This window comes from Rhinatrema bivittatum, chromosome 7 (genome assembly GCF_901001135.1).
Source record: "Rhinatrema bivittatum chromosome 7, aRhiBiv1.1, whole genome shotgun sequence".
Taxonomy (NCBI): domain Eukaryota; kingdom Metazoa; phylum Chordata; class Amphibia; order Gymnophiona; family Rhinatrematidae; genus Rhinatrema; species Rhinatrema bivittatum.
The window spans coordinates 287415567-287433586 of NC_042621.1; the positions used below are offsets into that span (position 1 = coordinate 287415567).

Consider the following 18020-nt stretch of genomic DNA (forward strand, 5'->3'; position numbering starts at 1 on the left):
CAATGACTAGACCAACAGAACTTACAATAACTGGTCCCAACTTGTTCAACTATGTACATGCAAGGAGTAGATATTCTTCCATTTCTCTTTCGTTATATGCGAAGCTGTGCGTAGCCTTCAAACACCTTGTGCAGTCTCCAAATCCCCTGTGTAAGAAGAAAAATAAGGAAGATAAGTAAAGAAATAGAGCGGACTTACCAGAACACCTGGGCGGGCATCTGGACTGATCCGTGGTACTACGGGAACGAAAATTAGCAGGTAAGAACCAATTTTCCTTTCCCTGTACGTACCCGGATCAGTCCAGACTGCTGGGATGTACCCAAGCCGCCTTAACTGGGGTGGGACCCAGAAAGTCCTGCTCGAAGCACTCCGCTACCAAAACAATAGACATCCGGAGCTCGGACTTCCAAGTTGTAATGCCTAGCAAAGGTGTGTAAAGATTTCCAAGTAGCTGCTCGGCAAATCTCCTGAGGAGAAGCACATCAGCTCTCTGCCCAAGATGCCGCCTGAGATCTAATTGAATGAGCTTTAAGACCATCCGGTACTTGTCGGCCTTTACATATGTACGCCGATGCAATGGACTCCTTCAACCATCGGGCAATAGTGGCCTTGAACGCATTCTGCCCTTCTTAGGACCACTCCATAAGACAAAAAGATGGTCAGATAACCGAAAGGCATTAGTCACTTCCAAGTACCTAATAAGTACCCGGACATCCAATTTTCTCAAATCTTGAGCCTGAGGAGAATCTCGATCCAAATCCGAAAAAGCCGGTAACTCAACAGACTCATATGAAAAGCCGATACCACCTTCGGTGGAAAGGAAGGCACCGTTCGAAGTGAAACTCCAGAGTCTGAAATCCGCAAGAACGGCTCCCGGCAGGACAACTTTGAATCTCTGATCTCCGTCTGGCCAAACAAATAGCCACAAGAAACACCACTTTGAGTGTCAGATCCTTCAACGTAGCCCGCTTGAGAGGCTCAAAAGGCATACCTCACAGCACCCAGTGAACCAGGTTCAAACTCCACGAAGGGCATACTGGGCGCACCGGCAGGTGCAAATGTTTGACCCCCTTCAGAAAGCATGCTACATCCAGATACCCTGCAGGGGGGGCACAGTCAACTTTACCTCATAAACAGCCCAAGGCCGCCACCTGAACACGAAGCGAACTGTACTCCAAACCTTTCAAGTCTTCTTGTAACGCCGCCAAAATGTGCACCACCATGGTTTTACGCGGGGACACCTTCAACCCGCTACACCAGGAATCAAAAACCTTCCAAACCCTTACATAAGTAAGTGAAGTGGAGGTCTTTCGTGCGTGGAGCAGAGTGGAAATCACCACCTCTGGATACCCTTTTTTCCATAGCTGTCTCCTCTCATAAACTAAGCTGCTAGACAAAAGTGATACGCCTGATCGAAAAATATGGACCCTGACGAAGAAGATTCGGAAGGTGACCGAGCCGCAAGGGTCCGTCTACCGCCAAGTGGATCAGGTCTGCGAACCACGGCCTCCGTGGCCATTCTGGCGCTACGAGAATTACTGACCCCTTGTGAGACTCTATCCGCCTCAGGACCTTGCCCACCAGTGGCCAAGGAGGAAACACAGAGCAGTACGTCGCGGGGCCATGGAAGGACCAGGGCATCTACTCCTTCCGCCCCGGGCTCCCTCCTGCGACTGAAGAACTGGGCCGCCTTTGCGTTCAGTCATGTTGCCATTAAATCCAGATGGGGCATTCCCCACCGCCGGGTCAATAGATGCATCGCCTCTGACAGTTCCCACTCTCCGGGTTCTAGCCACCGACTACTGAGAAAGTCTGCCTGGACATTGTCCACCCCGGCTATGTGAGACGCCGCTAGACGAACCAGATTGCGTTCCACCCAGACCATGAGCTTGTCTGCTTCTGCGGCCAACGGTCGACTCTTTGTTCCCCCTTGTCGGTTGATGTATGCCCCAGTAATGGCATTGTCTGAGAGGACCCTTACCGACTGATGGAGGAGGGGAATAAAGCTGCACAATGCTAGACGAACCACTCTGGTTTCTAAACGATTGATGGACCACTTGGACTCCTGAGTCGACCACTGCCCTTGGGCCGATCGCAACTGACAAACTGCCCCCCAACCGGAGAGACTGGCATCCGTTGTCACAATCAGCCACTGGGGATTCTCCAAATCTGTCCCAGCTGAAAGTGCTCTGGGACTAACCGCCAGTCCAGACTGCTTCTGGCAGGATCCAGGAGAGGTAAGCGGAGGTGGAGCTCTTCGGACTCGGGATCCCAACAGGAAAGCAACGCCCTCTGCAAAGGTCTCATATGAGCGAATGCCCAGGGAACCAACTCCAGAGTAGAAGCCATAGAACCAAGAACCTGTAAGTAGTCCCAGACCCTGGGCAAGGTGAGGGCCAAGAGACGGCGAACCTGAGTCCTGAGCTTGGCCATTCACTCCACGGGGAGGAAAACCTTGCCTACCCCCATGTCGAAACGGGCTCCCAGGAACTCCAACACTTGAGACTGAAGATGAAGCAACACCGACTGAACCGCCTGTCTGCAAAGGTGCTCCGATTTTGCCCGAATTAGCCAGTCGTCCAAATAGGGATGAACTAGAATTACCTCTCGTCGAAGAGACGCTGCTACCACCACCATTACCTTGGTGAACACATGTGGCGCTGTCGCCAGACCAAACGGAAGCGCTTGAAACTAGTAATGCTCGCCCAGTACCACGAGCCATAGAAACCTTTGATGATGTTCCTGGATGCCGATATGCAGGTATGCCTCTGTCAGATTTAGAGAGGCCAAAAATTCGCCTTTGTGCACGGCCGCAATGACGGATTTCAAAGTTTCCATGCGAAAACACGGAACCTGAAGCGCCCTGTTCACCTTCAAGTCCAGAATCGGACGGAAGGAACCCTCTTTCTTGGGGACTACGAAGTAAATGGAGTATCTGCCGGTCCGGCACTCGCCCAGCGGGACTAGGACGATAGCTCCCAGATCCTTCAAATGACATAGGATCTGGAGTACCACCTGCTGCTTTGCCAGAGACCCGGCAAGGAGACACCAAGAAAAGATCCCGCAGTGGGCGAGCAAAATCTAAAGCGTAACCGCGATCTATAATATTTAAGACCCATTGATCCGATGTGATTTTGACCCATTCCTCTCGAAAGAGAGACGACCCCTGATCACCGGAACGGAGGAATGGGCCGGCGCACCTTCATTGGGAAAATTTGTTGATGGAGAATCCTTGGGAGACTCCGTGCCGGGAAGGCCATCTGCCCCAAATGGAACAGGCCCAAACCTGTGATCTTAATGGCACCTATCGAGGAGGAAAGGACATCGTCCTACTGGACCGGAAACGACCCCTAAAGGAACTGAAGGGGCGAGTAGACTTGGTTCTATCCTCCGGCAATTTGTAAACCTTATCCCCCAAGTCCTTAATAAGATTTTCCAGATTGTTTCCGAATAAGAGCTTGCCCTTGAACGGGAAAGATCCCAGCTGAGACTTGGAAGAGACACCAGCTGACCAACTGCGCAGCCAAAGCAATCTCCTCGATGAAACAGTGGATGACATTGTGCGCGAGGAGGTTCTCAGGAGTTCACAGGGCATCTGCTATATAAGTGACCGCTGCTTCCATCCGGTCTGCCTGTTCCACCTCTGCCGGAGGAAGTTCCTAAGCCGTAAGCAACTGCTGCAGCCATCTAAGAGTGGCTCTCTGCATGAGGCTACAGCAGAAGGCCGCCCTAATGCCAAGTGCCGACACCTCAAATATTCTCTTAAGAAGAACCTCGAGTTTCCTGTCCTGTAGATCCTTGAGAGTGGTGCCTCCTGTCACCAGAATCGTGGTGCGCTTGGCGATAGCCGACACGGCCACATCCACTTTAGGAACCTTAAGTAGTTCCAAGAACTCATCCGGGAGCGGGTAAAGCTTCTCCATGGCCCTACTAACGCATGGCATAGAAACATAGAAGTCCAGTCTGCCCAGCAAGCTTTCACAGTTATTTTTCTCATACTTATCTGTTACTCTGACCGCTGAGGTCAGGGCCCTTATTGGTAACTTTTTGGTTCTAATTTTCCTTCCAGCCCTGCATAAAAGTGAAGTATCAAGCCTAATTGGTTAGGGGTAGTAACCGCCGCAATAAGCAAGCTACTCCCACGCTTATTTGTTTACCCAGCCTGTGCAGTTTAGTCCTTATTGGTTGTCTTAATATAAATCATCTTTTCTTCATCCCCCCCTGCCGTTGAAGCAGTGAGCTGCGCTGTATATGTATTCAAAGTGAAGTATCAGGTTTAATTGGTTAGGGGTAGTAACCGCCGCAACAAGCAAGCTACTCCCACGCTTATTTGTGAATGCATATCCTTTGTCCCACATTTCCTCTTGCCATTGAAACAGAGCAATGTTGGATTTGCATTGTGTGACTGTTTATTGAATAAGGATATTAATCACCAGGAAGTAACCGTCATTCCCGCAAGCCACCCCCATGCCTCTTCTCTTCATTCACATCCTCAAGACTTTATGGATCCACAGTGTTTATCTATCACCCCTTTGAAATCCTTCACAGTTTTAGTCTTCATCACTTCCTCCGGAAGGGCATTCCAGGCATCCTCTCCGTGAAGAAATACTTCCTGACATTGGTTCTGAGTCTTCCTCCCTGGAGTTTTAAATCGTGACCTGATTTTTTTGTAATGGAAAAACCTAGCCTCCGGGGCGTTCCATTCCCGAGTCATGAGCTGTAAAAGGCTCGGGTGAAAATTGAAAGTTCTAGGAGGTGCGCAAAGACTGGACAACACAGGGTCCCCCCTGAGAAGGATCCGCCACAGACTGCGGAACTGGAATATCAAGCTCAGTGAGCACATGCGGTATCAGAGGATCCAGCTCGTCCCTTCAGAACAGCCAGAGCACCCGTGGATCAGCCCCCTCAACCGGAGCGGAATTATCCACGTCATCGCCCGGGTCCGCAGCGGGGTCTTGGGGGCACGGGGTCAGGCGAAGGAGGTGGCGCTGCCCCTGCAGCAGGGACTGGCCATGGTAGCCGAGCTCTGAGCAGTTCCTGATTGTCCGCGGGCCTGAGAATCTTTGTTGGAGGAGGTTGTTGCCAAAGAAAGTCAGCCTCTGCCTCCATATAAGCCTTATGTAATAACAGCACAAATTGAGATGAAAAAGGGTGCTGTCTCTTTAAGGCCCCCCCAGCAGGCGGAGGAGGAGGGGGAGGGGGAGAAGCCAGAGGCTCGCATGCCGGATAGAGGGGCCGTTCAGGGCTTAAGTTAGGTGGAAGAGGAAAATCTCCTCCCCCGGAGTCCTGTGTATCATCGGGGTATGTCACCCAAAATGGCCGCCGTTCCCATGCTTCTTGGGGACGGGGACGGCCATTGAGGACGATCCTGCCTACTTCTGCCAACCCCTCACGGCCATGGGAGAGATAATCTTTTGCCTTCTAGAGGCAAATGTGAAGGGCCTTCTCCCCCGGGGATGCAGCACGAGCACAAGCCGTCACGGGAGAGCCACGCTGCCAGCTCCTCACAAGCTGAGCACTGCGATCCTCGCGGCATGGCAAGAAGAGCCACGAAACAAAAAACCAGCTGAGTAGAAAATCCACTCCTTCTGGAGACCCGGGAAGCAAGCAGGCTAACTCTGTAGGTTTTTTTGTTTTTTTAACCGAGCTTGTGCAGCAGGGGAATGAGACGTCCCTGGCTCAGAGGAATTGAAAAGTTTCTGGAATGTAGGGGGGGAGGGACCGGCCCACCGGTAAATCCCCCCTACTCACCAGGCTGTAACTAACTCTCCAGGTCTTCAAGCTGCAAGACACAAGGTCCAGCTGTGCCTGCTTAAACTTAAACTGGCCCCTTTTATTCTGTGGAGGAAGCTGTACTCCTTGACTGAAAAAAAACTCTTCATTTACTTTTTTTTTTTTTTTTTTTTAAGTTACTTAATACCCAGTTGATCTAGTTATTTGCAAACCCACTCGATTAAATAAGAATCAAGAAATTTGGAAGATCAGGACTGCAGGTTACACTATCCTTCATCTGCTGGCGTCAGAGAAATACTGAGGGATCGCAGGTGGCATACTGGGTTATCAGGGGGTGCCTTTCAGTTTTTTCTCTGACTCCATCTGCTGGAAGGGAGGCATAACCCAGTAGTCTGGACTGATCCAGGTACGTACAGGGAAAGGTGTTTAAGGAGGACCACTTCGCAGCTCGGCAAATCTCATCGGGAGACAATTTAACTCTGCCCATGACACTGCCTGAGCCCTAGTAGAATGAGCCCTAAGTAATGGCTTTTCAGCATTCATATATGCAGCCGTGACTATGTCCTTAATCCTGCAAGCTATATTAGACCGCAATGCCGGCTCGCCGTATACCTCCACCATGAAGGACAAACAGGCGATTCGTCTTTCGGAAAGGTTTCGAAACCTCCAGATACCTCACGACAAATCTCTAGACATCCAAGGGATGCAATGGGCGATATTTCTCCGCATCTATTTCCTTATCCAGAGACGGCAAGGAAATGGACTGATTCAAGTGAAAACCTGAGACTACTTTAGGCAAGAAAGAAGGAACAGTACACAGCTGTATCGCTCCTGGAGTCACATGAGAAGGCCTGCAATGCCAAAATGCATCTGCAGAGCAGAATGCTACCAGAAAGATAGTCTTTAACAACAGATCCTTAATGGATGCTTGCTTCAAGGGTTCAAAGTGAGCCCCTATTAATTAATGCTCTAAGGACCAGATTAAGATCCCACTGAGGAATAAACATTCTGAAGGGTTATCAAATACATGTAACCCCTTTTAAAAAGTGCATCACATCCAGGTGGGCAGCTATCTAGGTGACCTTAATGCAGCTCCTGTATCAGGATATGGCCACCATCTGAACCCTCAATGAACCGAGTGCTAGGCCTTTGTCCAAACCCTTCTGCAAAAGGTCTAGGATTTGTGAGACATCCACATTCTATGGAGAAATTCTATTCTGGCAGTAAGCTGTCTCCAACCTCTAATGTAGGCCAACGAGGTTGAGTTCTTTCAGCAGGATCGCCACAATGGCTTTAGAGTACATTCTGCTTCACAGCCATGCCATTTCAAGAGCCAGGCCATAAGACAAAAACAGAGATAGGTCATCTATCAGTATTGCACTCTGCCAGAGCAACCCCTGATTTCTAGGGAGCTCCGACTAGAAGCCTATTTAGGCCTGCAAACCATGGCCTCCTTGGTCAATCCAGGGACCTCCAATATCACATTTGAGGGGTGATTATCCTCCAGCTTGCTACTGGAGGCCAAGGCAGGAATAGATACAGAAGCCTGTCCTTCGGCCAAGGTTGGATTAAAGCATCTATTCTGCTGGATCCTGCCTCTTTTAGTCAACTGAAGAAACTGTCCCCTTGGTGTTGGTTCGGGTCACCATTAAGTCCACAGCTAGGGATCCCCATTGTTCCACTATCATTTGGAAAGCCTCCTGGTTGAGCTCCCACTCTCCTGGGTCCAGTCTGTTCCTAATGTGAAAATCTGCTTGCACATTTTCCCTTCCTGCAATGTGAGAAGCTGACAACTAGGGCAAGTTTTTATCTGCCCAACTGAGTATCCCATTTGCTTCCAGCAGCTTGGACTGCAAGTGCACCTTTTGCCACTGCCATGACACTGTCTGAGACGATTCTGACTGCCTTTCCCTTTATCCTTGGCAGGATGGCTCTCCTCTCCAATTTATTGGCCATAGAGCTTCTTCTTCCAACCAGCTCCCTTGAGTCAGATGGTCCTGGCAATGTGCTCCCCACCTAACCATGCTAGTGTCTATGGTTAGTACAACCCAGTTTAGTGGTTCTACATCTATCCCCTTTGTGAGGCTGTATGGGTCTAGCCACCAGCCTAAGAAGCTGCAGACCAGCAGGCTAGCAGCAACTGCTGTAAAACACGCATCTGACCTGGACCAGGGGACTATATCTCAACTTCCACCTCTCAACCTAATGAACCAAAAAGTGGCTCTCCAGTCAATCATGCCCGCAATTTAGGTGTCATAATTGACAAGGAACTTGCCTTCATAAACCATATCGCAACTAAAATCAAAGACGGATATCATAAACTCCTAACACTGTCAATTAAAACCATTCCTATCCCCTAACGATTTTAGATCAGTCCTTCAACTACTCATCTTCTCCAACTTAGACTACTGTAACTCACTCCTATTCAACTTACCTCTAAACACCATTCGACCACTCCAAATCCTTCAAAACGCAGCAGCAAGAATTCTCACAGGATCTAAAAAACATGATCACATGATGCCTATACTTATAGCACTTCACTGGCTCCCAATAAAATTCAGGATAGAATACAAAATACTATCCATACTAAATAAAATCATATATGAAAAACAAAAATTGGCTAAGCGCATCCATAAAATTGCATACTCCAAACAGAAACCTTAGATCAGCAAATAAAGGACTATTAAAGATTTCACCTGCCCATTCTAAACAACTCACCTCAACTCAAAAGAGAGCATTTTCTCTAGGAAGCCCTAAACTCTGGAACACCCTTCCAATCGAACTCAGAACACAAGAAAACTTAAAAACCTTTAAAAAAGATCTAAAAACATGGATGTTTACCAAAGCATACCAACTCACCCAATGATGCAAAAACACCAACCCCCTTCAATTAACTCTACGAAATCTGATGGACTCAATAAAAGATATTATAACAAAGATTCGAAACATATAAAGACTAACCAACAAACTAATTTTCTATGTTAACAACAATATTAACCTTGTAAAATCTTGTTAATCATCGAAACTTTGTAAACCGTTGTGATGGCGAAACCGAATGACGATATATAAAACTTGATAAATAAATATATCTATGGCAGCTGTCAGCCTCGGTAGGTGAAGATAGTCGAATCTTGGGTACAACACACCCTCATCTATGCTATTTTTTTGGCGACCTTCTTGGATGGCAGGGTCATCCTTTTTTCCCTGTTGAAGAGAAGGCCTAAAATCTATGTGGTGAATGATGTGAAGAGCAACTCCAAAACGTGTGATTAATTCCCCAGGAAGCAGAATGCTCTCTTTTCAGATCAAATACGTGACTTTTGTAAACTCACAGTTCTAATACTTACAAAAAATTAGAACTTACACTACCTCGCGCACTCACTAAAGAAATCCCTTACTATTCCTAGCTTGCTTTTTGTTTTACTTTACAGCCCAAACACACACACACTAAGAGAAATCACTTACCTGACCTAGCTTTTAATCAAGGCACACACACCAAAGATTGATATATCCCACAATGTTACCTCCCCCCAAACTTTTAAGTCCCAGTATTACCCAGCAAGCAGTACTCATCCCGCCTCTTCAGCCACCAGCAAAATTATCTGCTCTCAATATTCACTCACTGCTGCATTTCCCTCTACCAGAATGGTAGTTCTATGGTCTACTTCTGACACAAGTGCATCCACCTTTGGGATCTGTAATAGTTTGTTCTTTTCCTCCGCGGAAAGAAGGTATAATTTCCCCATCACCCTGCCTCCTCTGAGCTCCCACCCCCATCCCCCTGAGTGGAGTCCCATTCCACAGGACCATTCATCTTAGGGCATATAGAGAAAAGGTCCTCAACGGCTTTCTTATTCCCTTACAGGATGGAGTCACCATCCGCTGGGTCATCTGTTTTGGTGCTTGAGATCCTAGAGGCTGCTTTACACTGGTAATGAGGACAGTCTTACTACTGAGGAATTATCCTTCTCTGATGAGCACTTCCCCTCCTCCAGGGAGCTCAGGGATACAACTAGGCTCAGAATCATTTGCTGACCAACCCTCTTTTCTGGAATGACTATCACAGTGAGCAACAACTGAGGCCACTAGCACCTCTGTTGGAAGGGGGGCTTCAGGGAAGTCTCTGGAGGCAGGAGGACTGGCCTAGGACAAGGCCCTAGACCTGGCCCTGTTAGGGACCTGACAGAAGCCCACCCCAGGAGGTTCTCCCTAGATTTTGTACTAATCGTGGTCTAAAAACACAGCACAGGAGACGGTCAAACAAAGCCAGGAAGCAGGCAAAATAGGTGTAGACTTAGGGATAGGGATTCCTTTATTTATTATAACGCTGTGTAAATTCACGGGATAAAATGAAATATGCCCGACTGGGGCAGAGTTTTGCCCCGGAAGTAAGGCTGCATCAGGGGCTTGCAATTCCTTTCAACTACAAATCAGTACAGCGTGTTCCTCACCCAGAGAACAGCCTTCCAGTTTCTCACCACTTGATACGTAGGTTTTTTGTTTCAACATGATTAACAAAAAATAAGATGGTTAAATATATGCTTAGAGCTAATAATTTGAGGTTTACATATTGTATAAATTTGCACCTACTTTGTTTATATTTTTGTATGTCAAATACAAACACGCCAGAGGCTTTCATACTTAGCAAGGCACAGATAACTACAACTGCACCCTGCATTTTCCTCTGAATTATGGATCAGTCAAGAAACTGGTCCATCTCAGTTTGTAAGGGAAAACACTTGATAGCATCCAGCCTGCTCAATTCTAACAGGCAGCACATGGCATTTAACTCTCATGCACCTAGTGACAGCATTTTGCCTTTATGACTGCATTTCAATGGAGTGAAAGGTGGCAATTGCTCATTTTTAGCCCATACCTGTAAATCTTTCCTCAGCTTTAACAAATCGTCATTTTCTTCATTTGTAGACAGCGCAGCCTCAACCTGCTGCAGCTGAGCCTTGTACCCTGCTAGCTGCTTTGCAAGTTCTTCCGACATCTACAAGAGAAAGACAAATGCTTCAGTGTAAGCCACCAAAGTCTGAAAAAATGAAAATGAACCAAAGAGAAAAGTATGAAGCTTCTTTGAAATTTTTACAGATAAAGTAAACAAAGATGAGATCTTTTTGCAAAAAGAAAAGCAAATAAAGAAATTCGTCCTAACCTTTTCAAGCCCAAGGCAGACCTATATTAACAAATGTCCAGGCCGATGCAATATCATCGCATAAAAAACATCCATATATTCACCTCTCCTGGATGCTCGATGCAATAGGCAAATGAGCTACCACGCTAAAAGGCACATACAATGGGTAATTTGTGCATCCCTAGCATTCTGCATCAGGTGCCTAGGAGACATACATGGCTGTGCACCTACAGCAGTCTGGCCAGAGCACCCTCCCCATCCTAACACGGCTATTCCTCAGTGAAAGGGCCAATCCCCTTTCAGGACAGCCTTCTGAAAGGAGATGGCTCAGTTATGTCTTACCTGCTAATTGGCTTTCCTTGAGTCCTGACAGACCAGTAACCTGTGGGATTCTCCCTCCCATCAGCAGATGGGGGCAGAATGCGAAAGCTTCCTCTCTGATGTCACTACCATAAAGGCTGGCCTAGCAGAGAGGAGTCAGTAGTCTTTTGCCAAAGCATGGCTTGTTACTTTGTATCTCCTTTTCTTTTCTTTTTTCAAATTTAAGATGACTTATCAGCTCATTACCTGGCCTGCTCCCTTGACTGTCTTGTCCTCCACACAGTGGCATTTTCCCTGGTATTATAGGACACTGGTTCCCTACTTTCTGCAGTATGGTATCCAGGACACATCTCAAAATGAAAGAAAATGGTAAGTGGAGAACAGCCTACCTTCGCATTCAGCTGTGCTCCCTTGGTTCATTATGTTTTAACTTACTTATCAAACTCTGTTCCTTTATTTCACATGCCTATTTATTCTTTTCTTATGGGCAGGATCTAGACACGTCTTACCTACTAATTGGCTTTCCTCACGTCCTGGCAGACCAAATTGATCCTTCTCTTCGTCCTGTCAGACCTGTAGGATGTACCCAGGCTGTACTTGCCCTGGGTGGGATCCCTAGTGCTGCTTCCAAGACCCCAATATCAAAACTCTCCTCCTCCCTTTCTTGAAGGTGTAATTTATAGTGTTTTGTAAAAGTGTGGACAGTTGACCACGTGGCTGCCCTGCAAGTGTCCCTAGGTGTAACTGCTCTGTATTCTGCCCAAAACACTACTTGTGCTCTCACCCTTAGCCCTTCCAGCACTGGTTTGTTCCTCATTATATGGGCTGTTGCTATTGTCTCCTTAATCCATCTCGCGATTTAGGCTTTGGTCGCTGCCTGCCCTTTCCTGGATCTTGAGAACAAGATAAATAGTATCTAGGATTCTCCTAGGACAGCAGGATGTCGGTCCTCGCACATGGGTGGGTGACATCATCGGATGGAGCCCGGCACGGAACTTTCATCTCAAAGATTCTAGAGCTTTCAGCATGCCCCACTGAGCATGTGCAGCCGTAGTCATCACCCTGCCCCCTAGGCAGAGCCCCTCACTCTCGTCTTTTCAGCAGAGCTGTCATCTTGCAGTTGTGGAGCTCACGCTTTTTTTTTTTTTTTTTTTTAAGAAAATGTTTTTCGTGGTATTCAGCTTTGCTCTCTTATGGTTTTATAAGTGATTTTTTTCTAGAGCTGCAGCTTTTCTCTCTTGTAGTTTATTCTTTTCTCCAACTGTCTGCCAGCCACATGGTGGGTTCTCCCCTGTGCAGCCTGACAGAGTCTGTTAAAAAAAAAAAAACTGCTCCTGCGGGTTTTTGTATGTGTCCCCTCTTTTTGCTCTGGCTGTTTTCTTTTTTTCCCCACAGTGCTGACAGGACTGAACTATGCAGGCCTTGTAGGCCACTGAGCCTGGGGACTCGCCTGAGTTCTAGCCGGGCTGGAGTTCCATGGCAGTTCACTGATCGCTCGGCAGCGGTGGATTCAGACGGTGGAAGGATCGAGGACCATGCCATTCCTGTGGGGAGGAGAGCTCATCCTCCCCATGTCTCGAGGAACTAGTCTCCTCGGGCGGCAGCCCTGGATGTCATGGTCCCCCCTGCTTGCCAGCCTTGGCAAAGCAAGCTCCCTGGGATAGAGGATGAGCAGAGTCCTGAGCTAGCAGCTTGCTGCCGCACTTCGGTGCCATGCCCATGAACGGTTGCCCACTGCATCGATGTCAGTACCGCGCCAGGGACAGGGGCCCATCTTCGGGTACCATGGTACCCTTGACACCGTCGAGGTCCAGGGTCACACTCATTGCATCGAGGTGTGTGACCTCCCACAATGGCCTTCGGTGCCATTGGCATTGGTGGAACTGGAATCTCACTGCACCAGTTTGGGCATCGAGGCCCCAATGTGGCCGGCGCCTCGGCACCAATGCCCAAACAGGTGCAGTGAGATTCCAATTCCCTGGTGCCCCCGCCCTCGACACCATATGCCCTCGATGCCCTCTGCGTCCTCAGTGTCCTCTGTGCCATGACCCTTCGGCACGGTGCCCTCAGTGCACTTGTCATGTCAGTGCACACAATGCCTCAGTGCCTGTAGTATCCTCGCGGATTTCGTTGTCTCGGTACCCTCGCTGCACTCAGTGCTGTGTGATCACGGTACTATAAATGCTGCTGTGCTCTCGATGCCTGCAGGGCCCTTGAGGCCGACACCTTGATCCATCACGCCCTAGGGGCTGGCAAGGTCGAAGCAGTGGCAAGCCCTCAATGCTGTCGACCCCACTAGGCTGTCAAGGTGCGTGACCTCTGTGGCAGCATGACCTCAATGCCATCGCGATGCAGTGTTGCCCCAATACCACTGACGCTCTCGAGTCTATCAAGGTGTGGGGCCACCGGAGAAGCCTTCGGCTCACTGATGCCTCATTACCACCTTGACTATATCGGGCCCCATCTTCCAAGCACTGGATTTGCCACTGAGTGATCTTGTTGCCACTGTGGCCATCGACAGCTGGGAAGCTCTGAAGCCCCTGCAGCCCTTCAAAGGGGGGGGGGGGGGGTTGCAGGGATTCTTGGCCTCTTACAGATCAAGCTCAGGGGTTGTCATCTACTCGAGGCACCCTGGTGCATCTGTACGCAGTGGCCAGGTGCACTCAAGACAACTGGGTGGTGTCCATTACAGAGCACTGGGAAGCGCAGAACTGCCCTTTCAGCCAATGATCCCAGTGTTGGCGGCCCTGCCAAGATGTGCACACCATCAATATTAATGGGCTCTAGCGAGGCTCTTGTCAGCTGTAATGCTTGCTAAGCCATTGAGCTTGCAGCATTGATCCCACCGGATAAATCGGGGAGCCGAGAGAAAGCGCTCCCAGCACTAACAGTCATCTGTTCCTTTAGATATCGATGACGCATCGGAGGGCTGCAGGGCCTCTCCCTGCAGAAGCCCTCCGACGCGTCATCAACCAAAAAGGTAGGTCTTCATCGAATGACTTATGAGGAGAGACTGAAGAATCTAAATATGTACACCCTGGAGGAAAGGAGGAGCAGAGGTGATATGATGCAGACTTTCAGATACTTGAAAGGTTTTAATGATCCAAAGACGACGACAAACCTTTTCCGTCGGAAAAAAAATCAGCAGAACCAGGGGTCACGATTTGAAGCTCCAGGGAGAAAGACTCAGAACCAATGTCAGGAAGTATTTCTTCACAAAGAGGGTGGTGGATGCTTGGAATGCCCTTCCGGAGGAAGTGGTGAAGACCAGAACTGTGAAGGAAGAGAAGAGGGGGTGGATTGCGGGAATGAAGGCTACTACCTGGAGATAATACCCTTATTCAATATACATACACACGGTTAATGCGACTCCAACATTGCTCTAAGCTTCAACGGTAAGAGGAAATGTGGAAAAAAAAAAGGATTTGCATTCACAAAAAAGTGGGGTGTAGCTTGCTTGTTACAGCAGTTACTACCCCCAAACCAAATAAGCCTGATACTTTACTTTCAATGCATATCCAGCATAGCTCTCTGCTTCAACAGCAGGGGGAATGAAGAAAAGAGGATCTATATACAGACAACCAAAAGGACTGAATTACATAGTCTGGGAAAACAAATAAGCATGGGTGTAGCTTGCTTATTGCGGCAATTACTACCCCTAACTAATTAAGCTAAATATTTAACATAGATGCAGTTCCAACACTGCTCTCTGCATTAATGGTGGGGGTGGAAGGGAAATAGAACCAAAAGGTTACTAAGAGCCAAGAGTAACAGATAAGTATGAGAAAAAAAATGTGCAAAGCTTGCTGGGCAGACTGGATGGGCCATTTGGTGGTCTTCTGCTGTCATTTCTATGTTTCTATGGTCCATACATTCGGGTGCTGGGGCCCCCAAGTGATCGACATCTGTGGGTACCTGTGGTGCCAGGAATGGAGCTATTTACTGGTAAACTGCTTATAGAGCATAGGACATGTCCACAGTCCTCCATAAGCACCTGCACTCGCCAGGGACTTCGCTGCAGTCGTTCCCTGTGGGTCTCACAGGTGAGCCAGTTCTGCCAGTTTCGATGGCCCACCTCGAGGACCATTCTCCGGTACTGAAGGGGGAGACGCCATAGACTGCCACCCTCCACCATGCCATATCCAGAGTGATAGTGGTGCTGGGGATGCCTTAGTCACACTGTCCTCTCCATTCCGCTGGAGTTATTGTGGCGTTGATGCACAGCTTGCGCAACTGGGACAGATTAGGCATCTGTTCCAAGGGCCTCAGTTGCTGCCAGGCGGCATTCTCCCTGGCTGTGCAGTCTTCAGCCACACTAGAGTTCCGCTATCTTTCGGCATGGTCTCAGCCTCCACGTAGTTCTGAGGAACACTGGCAGGGGAGGTGTCATTACACACTCTGTGCTTGGTCATAGGGCAGCATGCAGCCACAGACTCAGGCACGTCATTCTCTATCCTTGACGGGGCGTGGGATTTCTCCCACAAGCTCAGTGCTCAGGATCATGGGTGTGCCGCCATCCATGGACGGTGACTGGCTATCTCAACGAGTAAGTAACTCTGAAAATCTCTCCTGATGGGAGTGTGAAAACATGCTTCTGACAGATATAAGGCTGCCAGGAATTCCCCTGGCCTTATGGCCACCTTTACTGAGGCCAGAGATTCCATGCAGAAATGAGGAACTACCAAGGCCCTGTTTATTCGCTTTAGGTCCAAAACTGGCTGAAAGCTTCCTTCCTTGGTACTAGGAAATAAACGGAGTATATCCCCATGCCTTCCTGACCGGGCGGTACCGGGATAATGGCATGCAGCTAAACTAACCTGTTTTTAACGTCTCCATGACTGCGTCTCCCCTGCTCACCTTCTATGGGGAAGAAACGAAGAAATCTTCTAAAGGAGAATCTTAATTCTGGGTGATATCCTTGGCTTATTAAGTCCAGGACCCACTGGTCCTTTGTTATTTTGGCCCACTCCTCATAAAAGATCTGTAATCTGCCCCCTACCTGGGAGATCATGGAGCGGTCCTGCTCCCTGTCATTGTGCAGTTTTGTCACTAAGGGGGGCTCAGTGGTTCTCTTCCTTTGGAAATCTTCTATTCCCCAGAAAGGGCTGAAATCTGCCTGGGATTCTGACTGGGTGAGAAATCTGGCCTCTACCGCTCCTCTTCCTATTCTCCCGGGGCCACTGCCTCCAGTTGCCTCACCTCACAAAGCCTCTGGAATTTTCTTCCAGTAAACTTTGGGGCCTCGATCCTCCCCAGTCTTGGACCATCTTCTCTAGGATTTCTCCAAACAGGAGCCTCCCCATAAAAGGTACACTAACTGCACTAACCACATCCTTTGGCAACAAATTCCAGAGCTTAATTGTGCGTTGAGTAAAAAAGAATTTTCTCCAATTAGTCTTAAATGTGCTACTTGCTAACTTCATGGAATGCCCCCTAGTCCTTCTATTATCCTAAAGTGTAAATAACCGAGTCACATCTACTCGTTCAAGACCTCTCATGATCTTAAAGACCTCTATCATATCCCCCCTCAGCCGTCTCTTCTCCAAGCTGAACAGCCCTAAACTCTTCAGCCTTTCCTCATAGGGGAGCTGTTCCAGCCCCTTTATCATTTTGGTTGCCCTTCTCTGTTCCTTCTCCATCGCAACTATATCTTTTTTGAGATGCGGCGACCAGAATTGAACACAGTACTCAAGGTGTGAACAACCATGGAGAGACACAAAGGCATCATGGGTCTTGGACCCTGAATCTGCTGCCCAATTCTTTACCATGAAAGCCGCCTAGCCATGACCTCTCTGCTGCTAACTTTGCTGAAACTCTAGTAAGGTCATACATAGGACCTGCTACAAAGGCTGCTGCCAATTCCACTAGGGCCGGTCCCTTCCTATCCTCCAAGGGTCCTGCATCTTTGGGACCCTGGATCTCTTGCTGCAACCAGATTAAAAGGGTGCTGGCCTATATAACCTCCACAAATAGGTGCCTGGAAGGCTCAAAACATTTCTTTAGTAATGTTTCCAATTTCCTGTCCTGAGGGTCTTTCAGGGCTGCTCCACTTTCCACTGGTAAGGTGTTTTTCTTTGCTACTGAGGAGCACAGAATTTGCCCAGAATTCTGCTCCTGTGCAGAATTGCCAAATTCTGCACAGGAGCAGAAAATTTGCCATTTTCTGTGCAGAATTGCCAAATTCTGCACAGAAAATGGCAGAGGAGACCCCGGCATGCCGTGAATGGAGCGCACATCGTTCACTGCGAAGAGGAAGGTCGCCCTGGAATGCGCTCCGCTCGCAGTGAAGAGGAAAATCCTGGCGTGTCGTGGAGCACGCACCATTCGCGGCGAAGAGGAAGGCCCTGGTGAGAATGAATGTGTGTAGAAAGGTGTGTGAGGGGAGGGGAGTGAGAGAGAGAGCAGGGGGGTGAGCAGGAGCATGTGAGAGGGGGGGGGGGGTGTTATTTTGACCAATATTAAGTTTGCAGAATTTTCGGGTTTTGTGCATAGAATTCCCCCAGGAGTAGATACCGCTTCTGCATAGTTGTATAGCTTCTAAACCTACTCCACTGTCACCATATCAGGGATTGCTGAATGGATGGGAAAGGCTTTGCAAGGCTTCCTAATACCTGTCAGAATGGGATTTCCCTTCACTCTAGCCTTAGACATTTTCCTTTTTCAGACTTAGGACTTGCAAAGCATTGATAAGGAAGGCAAAGAGAATTTGAAAAGAAGCTTGTCATGGAAGCAAAAACTCATAACAACTTTCAGGTACATGAGGTTAAAAGCCTGTGAGGGAGCCAGTTGGACCATTAGATGATCAAGGCGTAAAAGAAGCACTTAG

The 18020-nt window shown here is 48.4% G+C and overlaps 1 protein-coding gene across 3 annotated transcripts in view; it reads right to left on the reverse strand.

Moving 5' to 3' along the window:
- SMNDC1 (survival motor neuron domain containing 1) overlaps positions 1 to 18020 on the reverse strand; it is a 28635-nt gene that overhangs the window by 8335 nt on the left and 2280 nt on the right. For 2 of the 3 annotated variants that reach the window (XM_029610351.1, XM_029610353.1), the window contains exon 2: positions 10610 to 10729. In XM_029610351.1, coding sequence (XP_029466211.1) covers positions 10610 to 10729 — 120 coding nt within the window. Of the gene's footprint in view, positions 1 to 10609; positions 10730 to 14315; positions 14378 to 18020 lie in introns of those variants that run through there. The other variant, XM_029610352.1, reaches the window with a different exon arrangement.